We start from the raw sequence: 13,265 nt of genomic DNA, 5'->3' as shown, positions 1-13,265 counted from the left end.
AAACAAACAAGAGAAAATCCATGATTCCATCCTATTGGTACTTTTCTCTATCAAATCTATTCTCTATTTTCAGACATGTTCAGGGCCTTCCAGTGATTTTACTCCTGCTCCTTATTCCTTCTGGAATACTCTTTCCTCACTTTCTTCATCTCATCATAGCCAAAGCCTGCCTAGCAGTCAAAGCTCAGCTTAAAGCTTCCCATCTCCACAATTTTACCTGATTTCAAATGCAGAGGTATAACAGATGATTAAGTTTTGAGAAAAAATAGTGTGTTTCTCTGGCTGCCACTTGAAGAAGTTGGCCATCCCGGGGAGGTAAATGATTTTCAATAAATACTCTTTTGAATAGAAAAAAGAATAGAGTTGTGACAAACTAAAATCTAGGGGTTAAAGTACTACTGACACTGCAACCTATCCTTAACCCTTCTGGAGTTTAGCACATTTTCATTTCAATCAAATCATTATTGCAACACATCTCTGTAGCTCCCTAAAAGTAATAGAGGGATGCTTGGGTGGCTCAGTCGGTTAAGTGTCCGGCTCTTGGCTCCAGCCCAGGTCATGATCTCACAGCCGTGGGATCGAGCCCCCCATTGACTCTGTGCTCAGCGTGAAGCCTTCTTGTCCCTCTCTCTCTGCTCCTCCCCCACCCCCAAACAAATAAATAAATTCTTTAAAAAAAAGTAACAGATAACCTAACATTAACTATTTTCACTAAAAATAAATTTTAAATAATTACATGAGCTCTCTAGAGATCACTGCAGACAAGCTAAATTGTAACATTAAACTTGGAAATCATTTTTCTGCCCCATGATTTCCAGCTTCTTAGAGCCCCTAACCCATCTAAGCAAGAGAGATATCAACACTTAACTGAGAGATTTGAATTCTTCAGGCTTATTTTCTCAACTTTCTGCCTAAAATTAAGATTCCACAGATGGGTAATAAATATTTGAAGAAAACCCAATTTCTTTCTTGACTATGTTTTTTTCTTTAGTGAGATATTCCATAAGTGAAATTCATATGTAAATACCAGTATGTTGAATTTTACATATTTCTCTTCATGCATGCTAAAAGTGGTAATTTTTTTCAGTTTCCAGTGAGGAGAAGGTGTCTATTATTTCCACATTGTCAAGGAAAAAATGTGAATCAAGACAGCCTCTCAGAAGTATCTACAATGATTCTTCACTTAATCAACTTTGTGAACATCTCACTGAGTCTATTATTTGCCATTTAACTTCAAGCATTTCTGGTAACACCAAAGATAGTAGAGAAAAAAAGAAAACACTGGAAAGCCAAAATGTAGGATTTAACAAGATTATTTCAATTAATTCTCAAATGTTTGAAAGCAGGTCAATTTCTATTGGGGAACTTGCTTTAAGTATTTCCGATATCATCACTGAAATCCTTTTTAACAGTAATATTATAGAGGTTGACATTGCACAGCAAATGTTTCCTTTAAAAACAAAGTACATTTACTGCCCAAGAGCAGCTTCTGCTGACTTTGATAATCTCTTTCAGGATCTCTTAACAGGAGTGATTCAGGTAATGTCCAAAGAAATAGGAATAAACCATCATCTTGAAAGCAATGGAAGAAAAAAATCATTTTCCATGCTTAGAAGAAATAGTGTGACCGTTTGCAATGAAACAAATACCATGGAAAGACAGAAAGGCTCCAGAGATTGGGAATCACCTAATTACCAAATTGATCATCTCCTTCAAAAAAGTAAATTAAATTATCTGGCATGTCAGTTAGACAATCTGGTTGGTACTCTAAAAACTCGTGAATCCAAAGAAGTAGTCGATAAAGTTTTTAATATTGTTTTAGATTTATTTTTACCAGATGAACATCCAGGTGAGGCTATGAATTCTGATAAAAAGGCAGGAACATTTTTTTCATCCTCAAATGATCAGCAAAGTAACAGCATACCTGGAAATAACTTGGGCCTCACCCCCAAATCAGTTTTTCTTCTCAATGTCGTGTGTGAGAAACTTATCAGAACACTTTTGGAAAAATGCACAAACACTGTTTTTCTTGATAATAGCCCTCTTTCCAATGAAATATTAGCAGAAGAATGTAAACTTTTAAAAACACTGCAAAGCTTAGAAGATGAAGAATTTGATTACTGTAAGGGAGCAATGGACTGTGAACAATTTCAAGGAGATTATATGTCAGACTTTTTAGAAAATCTGGCAGAAATGGATCAAGATTTATTATCATCAGACTCTATGCTTACTATTATTTCCCACAGCTTGGTTAAATCATTGATGGACAAACTATGTCATAGTGTACAACTCCCCCAAAGCCCACCTTTTGCAAACAAGCCTTTGAAGTACGCAAGAAAAAAAATGCAGTCTAGTTTCATAAATGCAAACAGGCCAGAATTCACAGAATTAGGACAAGGCAAAGCCTTTTTAGGATTCATGAGTTATGATGGTAATGCTCTGACAGGATCCCTGAATAGTCCCAGTGGGGTTAGCTCCAAAATACAAGCAGCATTTGGCAAGAAGTGTTCAGTAAATTCCACTTCTGTGTCACCTCTCAAAAGACAGGGAACAAAAGATATGGATTCAATACCCATCCATAATAAGCTATATCCAGGAGATATAAATACAGGTGTGTACTCGGCCACATTTTTGGAGGAAATAATTTCAGAACTGTTTTTTAATCTCTCTATTTCACTGTGGGACAAAAACAAAAACATCACTGAGGGCTGGCTCTATGCGATGAATACAATATTTGTCAACAATGTAGTGAATGAGATTAATAATGCACACGTCACTGTTTTACGGAATGTTGAAGAAAGGCTGTGTTTTCCACCAATCCATAAAGAAACTATTAGTAGAATTGTTGGTTCAGTTTATTATGATGTTTTACAGCAATATAAATTGAAAGTGACCTGTGATGATAATCTAGCATCTGACAATACCTCAATAGCAGAACAAATAACTAACGGCATACTGTCAGAGATTTTAGACTACCAACTCCCATCTTACTTCAGAGGAAAGCTCATACCGAACTCATATTACTCTCTCCAAGCTGAAATTATATTGCAGAAACTTCAAAATAACCTGAGAAAATTTACTTCCCAGTCTAGGTCTTCAAGAGGCTACAGCACCACATTGTCCCACTCATTTTTAGAAGATATCATCCGAAGACTTTTATCTCAACTCATTCTTTCACCCAACAAGGCTTCCTCTTTGGGAAACAAATATTTCATGAGTCCAGATTTCAATGAAATGTCTACCTGTATAATAAATAAGGTTATATCAGCCATTTCAAAACATAAAGTTTGGTTCACTATATATGACAATCAATATCTATGTACTGGAAAAAACCTCCAGAAGATGGTGGATTCTGTTTATAGTAATATCATGCAAATGTCTGACTCTCTTGTTTCAATACAGAAAAGTATAGTTAGCCGAAGCCCAATTATTATTGACCGAATAGCCAGTTTTATTATCCAAGAGATTATTGAAAATCATCTTCAACCATTTTTGTGTGGAGAAGGTTTACCTCGTCCAAAGACTCCAATGGATGCAGTATCAAATATGGTTAAGCAGGTTCTCAATGAAGTCACAGAGTCACACAGACCCCAGACACCATCACCCTTAGGTATTTACCCTGATACATTTGTAGGGGAAATTGTTGCCAGACTTTTATCAAAGATTTTCAGCACAAAGCATAACACTGAAATTGAACTGGAAAATATGACCCAAAAAATAGTAAACTCAATAAATAACCATTTTCACAAAGCTAAAATTCACTTTCTATATGATGGCAAAGAACAATCTTACACCTCTGTAAATATAGATATTGTGGATGAACTTGTCACCTCAATTTATAGAAATGTTTTAGAACAGTATGGGCTAGACCCTGAAGTTGATAAAGAGTCTGAAGACAGTGATATTTTTGTGGAAAATATTACCAATTTAATTGTAGCAGCTATTTCAGATTACCTTCTTCATCCACTCTTTTCTGGTGATTTGTCATCATCTTCCCATTCTATTTCAATCACTGAGAATATTGTTCAGGACATTCTTAGTAACATCAATAAATCTACCAAGCCAAGTCAGAGTTTATCTCCATATAACACCTTGCTGCCATACACATTTTTAGAAGACATGATAAGAGTACTATTATCTAGAATCTTTCCATCGGCAACTAGCATTGTTCCAGACAGAGAAACTCCAAAAGACATATCAAGAGCGAATTTCAATGAAATTGCTTCAGAGATAATCAGTGATATTAGGATGAAAATTTCCCAACATGAAATTCGATTTTCAAAAAATGAAGAAGAAACCAAGTTTGTTTATTCAGAAGATGATGTTCAGCATCTCGTTGACTCAGTATTCAAAAATATTTCACAAAACTCTGATTCTCAAGAACCAGTTGAGCAAAATATCACAAGTAGTAATGATATTCTTATTGATAGAATAGCAGGGTTTATAATTAAACATATCTGTCAACAACATCTTCAGCCATTTGTGGATGGAAAGCTATTACCTTCTTCATCATACACATATTTTGATGATGAGAGAAAGCAGTGGTTTTATGCCACTGTTTATTCCTCAACTTTTTTGGAAGATGTAGTCTCTGGGGTTTTAAGCAAAATATTCCACAGGGTGTTGGGCATTGTACAAACAAAATCAGTAAGAGATTCAGAAGATGAACTATTTGATAAAGCTGAAAAACTCATAAATTTGATAGCAGAAGAATTCTCAAAATTTGAAGTTAGCATTCTAGAAAATGCTGAGGAACAATTGTGTTTGCCTCCAGTGGAGAGAGAGATAGTCAAGAACATTATTGACAAGGTGTACAGCAAACTTCTGCAAGAATATGAGATGCAAATAACGCCTGATAAAGATTTTCTAAATGACACAAAGACATTAGCTGCAAGGATAACCAAAATCATCCTTGCTGAAACTTTTGATTTCCAAATTCATCCAAACCTTATAGGAAAGCTTCCTTTTAAGTCACACTCCAAACTCAATACTAATGTTTTGATGAAGAGAGTTCAATGGAACATTACCAAATCAAGATTTCAAAGGCAGGCATCAACAATATATACTACCATGTTATCACATACTGATTTGGAAAAAATTGTCACTCAGCTTATATCTCAGATGAGTCCATTGGCCCCCAGAACAGAACATCTAGATAATTCTCAATCAGACCTAAGTAATACAGTCATAAAACTGATAAATGAAATTATGTCAATAATTTCAAAACACGCAATATGTATTATTAAACATGGAAATGAAAAACAAAGTATGATTTCAGAAAAAGATATCCAGTCTATGGTTGATTCCATTTATGCTGATCTTTCACATTCGAATCTATACCAATCTCTTACAAAAGATAAAAAAGGTATAAGTAACATACCTGTTTCAAAAATAGCAAGTTTTATAATAAAAGAAATCTTTAACCACCATCTTCAGTCATTTTTATCTGGAGATAAAACTCCTGTTTCATCAGCAGTTGATCAAACATATAAACAGAAAGCAATAGATCCTAAACAAAGAGAGATGTCTTTCATTGTGAACTCAGCTTTCTTTTTGGAGGAAGTAATTTCTGAGCTTTTATGTAAACTCCTTTATGCATTCTCACATAATTTCTTGGCTGCTGAAGACCCAGATACAGTAAAAGCCAAAATTACCAGCATTGTTACAACATTAGTAAATTCAATTGTCCAGGAGTTTACCACATCAGAGATTTTAGTTGCAGATAACTTGGATGATGATATGCGTTTTTCAGAAGGATATAAAGAAATTGTTCAAAAAACAGTCAACCTTATTTATGAAAAGATTTTAGATGAATATAAATCTCTGATTCAAGTATACAGGGCTATACAAAGTGACACTGTTGGTTTTGGAAGAAAAATATATCATTTGCTATTAGAGGAAATTTATGACTACCAGGTGCAATCATTAGTTTCAGGAGAATTAATGTCTTTTTCCTATTCTTCCCCTCAAGCTGATAATATCATTAGAAATGTGCTCAATGTCATCACAAGTGATAGCCATACCTTGCCATCATGTATTACTGTGCTGCCTCGTTCTCTTTTGGAAGATATGATTTACAAGCTGCTAGTGCATATCTTCCCTTCACCTGACACTGAAAGTAAACTAAAAGAGGAAGAAGTTACATCAGATTGTGAGTTTATAGATGCAACTTCAAAGCTGACAGATGAAATTATCAAAGAAATTTCTGAACATGAGATCTGTCTTGCCACAGCAGAGGAGAATGCAGAAAGTATGCAATTAGAAATGATTGAGAATTTGGTTGACTCTATATGTAATAATATTTTGAAAAAATCTGAATTTCAAGCTGAAGTACAGAAAGGTGCAGACAAAAAAGGAGGCTCATTCCTCAGTAAAATAGCTGGATTCATCATGAAGGAAATCATGGATCATCATCTACAGCCATTTTTACATAGTGAAGAATCATCTTCCAGTGAGGTATCTGATTATGGGCATATGTCTGTACTTAGTAAACCTGGTAAAGAAAAGACACAGCCTTCTCTATATTCAGCTACATTTCTGGAAGATGTAATTGTTGACCTTGTTCATAAATTTTATTCTCTTCCAAGTATTATTGAAGATTCTAAGAAAAAAGAAATCCTAGAGCCAGACATTGTGGGCTTAGCTATAAAATTTGCAAACTCTCTGATAGGAGAGTTTAGGAAAAGTAAAATTAAAGTTCTACCAAATGCTGAGGAAATGTTTTCTTTTCCACCAATTGATAAAGAAACAGTTGACAAGATATCCAGTTTTGTGTATGATCAGTTCATAGGAAAATATGGCTCTAGTGATATTCAGAAGGATGATAAGAGTAACACTGTGACAGAAATGATTGCTGCTTTAGCTCAGAAGGCAATCTCTGCTTTTAAGATTCAACCACTCTTTTCAGGAGACTGGTCTTCCACCTTCTTTTCATTTCTAAATCTGGATAACATCACCCAAAGGGTTCAGCACCTACCACAGCAAACCTCTACACAGATAAACAGATGCTTGAAAGGGAATGAACTTGCTTTACCAAAACAATCATATAAACACACTTCTGTAACCACAGGCCAGAAAAATGTGTTAGACAGTTTGGAAATAGACAGTGGTGCAATAAGTAGAAAGAAAACTTTCAAAACTGAAGGAACATCAATGAAAAAAGGTGACATCCAAGGTCCAAAAGTTGCCTCTATAACTAGAATTATGAAAAGCCATGTAATTAACATGTTATCAGTGCCAGCTGCAAGTGTGGCAAATGAAAACAAAGAGACAGAAGATAAAACGGAAATTTCAATGGACAATTATGAGAATGTATCAGGAGTTACTTCTCCAACTACTAGTGTGAAAAGTAAAGATAGGCAGGAACCAGATTTGAGGGTAACTCTTAAAAATAATGAAATTGAGAAGAAAAGCATATCAGCCTCAAAAGATGAGAAGAGACAAGGTAATAAGGTACACACAGAATCTCCAGTAGCTACTGATGTTATAGTATATGAGGAGGAAATACTTGGACAAAATTTTGAAATAAACAATGAAAAGAAGATTGACAAAACAAGAGAAAATACATTAAAAAAGGAAGACAACCCCTTTCAGTTATCTTTGACATCCAAAGTGAGCATTACAGGGATCACAACAGAAAATATTTTGAAAACAGTTAGCCAAAAGCCAAAAAAAGAGGTTGGAAAAGACTCTCCATCTCAAACAGATATAAATGAGGAACAATATTTAAATTATGAATATGTTCAAAATGTCACTGAAAACATTTATGACAATATTTTAGAAATATATCATTTTACAGAATCAGATTATTCAAAACCCCAAAGTCTCCCAAATAATACAACATCACATGTAATTCAAGAAGTCCGCCAAGATTTTACAGAGTCTGTTTCAACAAAGGATTCATCCCTCTCAATTAAAAAAAGTCTCCCAGTCAAAGAGAAAGAAGAAAAGGAGAAAGAGAGAAATACAGAAAAAGAGAAAGAGATAGAGAGAGAGAAAGAAAAAGAGAAAGAGAGTGAGAGAGGGAAAAAAACAGAAAAAGTGAAAAGTAAGGAGATTAAAAATGAACCTAGTAAATCAGACAGTCCTCACTACCCACCAAAAAGTAAACCTGGAATTGTTCCTGCTAAATTTTTAGAAGACGTTATCATCGAAATGGTTAACAAATTGCTCTTTTCTTCCTCATCAGAAACACAAATATGTGATAGATATCAAAATAAAAGTGATGGTGAAAATCAAGCTGAACTTTATGATACAGCTATGAAACTTATGGACTCTCTGTTGAAGGAATTTTCAGACGCTCAAATTAAGGTATTTAGGCCACATAAGGGAAATCAGTTTTTTCCACCTGTAGATAAGGTGTCATCAGTTCCTAATGCACCTCCCAGGCATAAAGAATCAACTACAGATGAAACATCCTCCAACACTAAGAAAATAACTGTGGATAAAATGACACTTATGCATAAAATGACTGAAAAACCCTCATCAAATAAGATACCTTTCCTCGATAAAATACAAGAAATTGATAAAACATTGGTCAACAAAGTTGTTCATTCTTCTGTGTGCAATATTTTGAAGGAATATAAATCTCAAGACTCAATTTGTAAGAATATAAAAAATAACGGGGAAAATTTAGCAAGAAGACTAACCAGTGCAGTGATAAATGAAATTTTTCAACATCAGCTTAATTTCATATTTTGCGATGAGGTTACAGCTTCAGCATGTTTGCCTCTGGAATCTAAGGATGTTGTTAGAAAGGTCCAAAAGGTGGCACAAAAAGCCAGCAAAGAATGTCAAACATCATCACCATATACCATCATGCTGCCTCATGAATTCTTGGAAAATGTGATTTCAACTCTTTTATCCAAAATTTTCTCAACAGTATCCAACACTGAAGTAGAAACATCTGAGGACAGTTGGTTCACAGAATTGGATTTCCTTCAAATGAAATTATTAAATAAAGTTACAACAGCAATCTCCAAAGATAAAGATATGATGATACAATATGTGCCATCCTTACATCCCAATGATGATGAAATTATTCAATTAGTGATTCATTCTATTTATAATAATCTCTTGTCACAGTTTGGATCACAAGAGATAATACAAAATTGTATAGCCAGCAGATGCAGAATCCTTTCAGAAAGCATAGTTGACTTAGTCCTGAAAGAATTGACTGGCAATCAATTGCAAAACTATTTTTCTGGAGAGCTAACTCCACATCAGTGTGCAGAAGTTGACAGTGTTGTTGAAAATATCCTTAAAGTTGTTAGCCAAACTGCTGATGCTCCCCAGCCTCAACCATCATGTGTTCATATACTGCCTTATAACATAATAGAAGAAATTGCTGTAAAATTTTTATTAAAGCTTTTATCTGTGTTTCCAAAAGTGGATAAGGAAAGAACCAAATCTCTAGAAACTGACATGCAAAAAATAAGCTCAAAAATATTAAATTCAATACAAGAATTTATCTCCAAAAGTAAGATTAAACTTGTACCACCAGCCAAGGAATTGCCTACTGTACCTTCAGCTAACAATGAAACTATTGAAAAAGTAGTTAATTCTGTTTATGCCAGTGTTTTAAAGCACTCTGGCTCACACACTTCTATATTTAAAGATTTGATGGGTAAGAGCAATGTCCTCTCTGATATAATAGGTCTTTTAATGGTGAAGGAAATTTCCAATTCTGAATTTCAACCTCAAGTAGAGGACAAAGTATCAAGTTCAGAATTAGTTCTGGAAGCTGTCAAAATTATGGAAAAAGTGGTCAAAATTATTGATGAATTTAAGTCCCAGGAAAAGTCTTCATCCAAAAAAGGTTCTATGTTAGATGCCAGGTTTTTAGAGGAAGCACTGGCCTTGTTCTTGGCTAAAATAGCAAGGTTGCCAAGTGCCTCAAGCAAAGATGCAAAAAATTTATCAAAGCCCGAATTCAATAAAATTGCATCTCAACTGACAAAATCTGTGAAAGCTGAAATTTCCCAAAGTAATATTAATCTTGTTGCTGCTAATCCTGAAGAACACCTTTTAAATCCAGAAAGTATAGAAATGATTTCTCAGGTTATTGATTCTGTTTATAGTAATGTACTGCAACAATCTGGAACCCAGGAAGAACTTTATGATGATATAAAATGTACAAACATTGTTTTCCCTAGAAAAGTGGCTAGTTTAATTATTAATGGAGTGTCACATTTTCCATTAGATACAGTTAGCAGAAAGAATTCAAATGCTAATCTCTTTGGAAATATAGATGTTAATAGAATTATTCAAAAGGCCCAAAAGCATGCTGATATTGATATGCATGAGTTAGAGGAAGAAGAGCCATATCAAGATTCAACTGGAAATTTTCCAATTAAAATAGTTCCTCATTTGGGGAATAAAGCAATCAAAATAGATCCAGAAATTATCTCAGAACACTTAGCAGTAATTTCTGTAAAAACTCAACCTCTTGAGAAACTCAAGATGGAGTGTTTAAGAAAAACCGGACATAGCATAACAGAACTGAGAAGAGCATCAATAAATGGGAGAAGCTACTCCTTACCAGACACATCTAATGTAGAAAAGATAAAGAGAGAAAGACGTATCTCACTGAATAAGTTGGGACGACTGGATGTAAAACCCTTTGAGGTAAGTGCAAAAGCAATAGCAAAAACATAAGTGAATAGTGAGACATGGTTGTTCTGTGATTCCCTTCCTCCAACAGGTATATGGTAATGTATTTTTGTTGTTATTGTCAAGCCCAATAGGAGAACCAGTTGCATGGGTTCATCCATAGAGTCATATAATTTACTGGGACTTGCCATATCAGCTTAGGGGCTCCCACTAAAGATCTCAGGCTAGTTATGAAATGAGTTATTTCATAAGTTATGAAAATGAGTTTAAACTGGCATTTTTTTAAAGAAAAAAAAATGCAGGACATACCCTTAATAGTAAAATAAGGCTGACTGAAATTATAATCTTCAATTGCAAAATCAGAAGAAACACAATCTCATATAGTTCCTGTAGTTCTTTACTGTGGATATTGAAAGCAGTTTTAAAAGGCCAGTTAATAGAATATCAGGATATATGAGGTTTCAAAAACTATCTAAAATAGTTTAATTTCTCAAACTTATAGCTCTTTTTACTTTTAGCAACATTCATTAATAAACATTACACTACAAATGCTAGATTATACTGTTTTCTTATTATTTCATTTCAATTATATTAGCCTTCCTCAAAATTTTCTTTACTCTAAGTGCCTAATTTCCTCTTCTATCCATATTCTAGACCCAGCTGCCTGAATGCTGCCATTTTGATGAACCAATTTCTTCTTGCTATGGACCTAGCTCTTCCCTAAAGCTCCATACTAGGGCCCCAAGTATATTAAACTAATTAGGGCTTTAAAATGTCAAAACCATGTTCTTGTTACATGGAAACTATACCACTGAGGACAAAGGGATTGTCTGGCCTATACATTTACAATGACCTACACATTTAGAGTTTTGTCAAATCCCCTTGTAATGATGGTGTTCACTCATTAAAAGACCGAGTGTACTTAGGGGAATAATCTATGGCCAAGAGAAAGGTTTTATAGAACCATTCTCCCTGAAGCCTAAACCTGAAGTGAATTTTTTTTCCAATACTGTTCTGCAACACACTGAACTAAGTCTTAGGGCTGGTAAATATGTTAATTAGTGCTTTATGTTTTCATACTCAAATACTGAGATCATCATGAGCTGAGGCATAATTTAATCTCCTTTGCCCTAAACATTTTGGATCAGAGGACAGTCCTTTTCACCCCTAAGGTTTGCTCTTCTATATGTGTTCTCATCATTGTATTAGCATATTACTTAGTAGTCTAGTAGTCTTCATTTATATACAAGTAATCCCTTCGGGGTAAAATTTGTGTGAACAGATTGTAGAATAACATTGCTCAAAATTCGTTTTTAATTATCTGTAGAACTGTCTGTCACAAATCTTACTCTTAGTCATTGCCCCTCTTTATTTAAGTCATTTATAGACCACACCAGCAGGAAAGAGAATATTTAATAAACCAAAACAATTACCCATGTCTTTTTAAGAGGAAGAAAAGCCATCTTGAAAATTTAAAAAAAACACACACATATTAAAGAAATAGATAATAGATAAAGACACATGATTTGTACCAGCCTGGGTATCAACACTATCTCTAGCATAGGGACAGAGAAGAGACAAAAGAACAGTAGATCTCACCAAAGAACCTAGACATTTGATGGCTCTATGACAGGGCTTTGTTTTCTGTTTTGAGTACTATATAGTCCCAACACACTATGCATATACATATCAAAATTATATATAGTAACAAATTCCAAAGCCATATGGAATGATTTTTGATTTTTCTAAACCACTAATTCCCTCTACTAACACAGAAAATCAAAATCATTTGTGTTTTAGTTTGTTAAAAAAGCTGTTTCTATATTTTTTTCCACATAAGATATTCTTTTAGGGCACCATTGTCTGAAAAACTGGCTCACAGTATTACAAAGGGATGTTGAGGTCTACGATTATTAAGTCAGTTTGGAGGTCCTGTGGCATCATCAAAAGCTACAGATATTAGAGAAATTCTATTATCTAATTATAATTGTCTCTTCTTTGATCTGTTTTTAGACATTGAAAGTGAAAAGTAAGACTTGACTAGAAGGATTAAAAAAATTAAGATTTATGTTTTGAAGATTCTTTTGGAAAATATAACCAAAGGATCAGGAGTGGAAGAACAGGGATTAAGGAGTCAAAGACCTTCACAAGTTTTGTTATTCATCATTTTTAAAAGCCAAGATCAGACAATACCTTGATTTTTTTGTTGTTGAATATATGTACATTTAGGATTCTCTATGATTGCCTATCTAGAATTTTAGAAAAATAGATTATAGTGTCTACTTCTGTCCCAAAACTTTCAAAGTCAATGAAAAAACAAAAAGTAAATTATGATGCAACAAAATATAAAGTTTAAGCAAAAAAAAAAAAAAAGGAAAGTAAAAAGAAAGAAAGAAAAGAAAAGAAACCAGTGTTAGATGTTCCTCTACTCTTTGGAGTAAATTCTCATAGATTAATATGATCTCTGGCATATAAAAGAAATGCTAGACACCAACAAATATTTTTCATAACTGTCATTTGTTTCTTCTTTTTAAAACATTGCTAATATACAAAGAGTGACATTTGAAGATAATACTCCTTAAACTGAAACTATAAATCATATTAAAATAGTTAAATTACAATAGAACCACAGGAAGAATGATTGAGGCATTTGT

The 13,265-nt window shown here is 33.9% G+C and overlaps 1 protein-coding gene across 6 annotated transcripts in view; it reads left to right on the top strand.

Annotated features, from left to right (window-relative positions):
• The window catches only part of FSIP2 (fibrous sheath interacting protein 2), a 103,856-nt gene that overhangs the window by 60,783 nt on the left and 29,808 nt on the right, over window positions 1–13,265 (top strand). For all 6 annotated transcript variants that reach the window (XR_012374989.1, XM_073881538.1, XM_073881533.1 and 3 more), the window contains one exon: window positions 1,088–10,626. Coding sequence is in view for 5 of the 6 variants with exons in the window: in XM_073881538.1 (XP_073737639.1) it covers window positions 1,088–10,626 (9,539 nt within the window). In the remaining variant the exon portion in view is untranslated. The remainder of the gene's footprint in view (window positions 1–1,087; window positions 10,627–13,265) is intronic.

This window comes from Callorhinus ursinus, unplaced genomic scaffold (genome assembly GCF_003265705.2).
Source record: "Callorhinus ursinus isolate GAN/ISIS: 27379988/994484 unplaced genomic scaffold, GSC_fseal_2.0 scaffold2, whole genome shotgun sequence".
Classification (NCBI taxonomy): Eukaryota; Metazoa; Chordata; class Mammalia; order Carnivora; family Otariidae; genus Callorhinus; species Callorhinus ursinus.
Note: the sequence above shows the minus strand (reverse complement) of the source record. Positions and strands in the feature narration are given on the sequence as shown.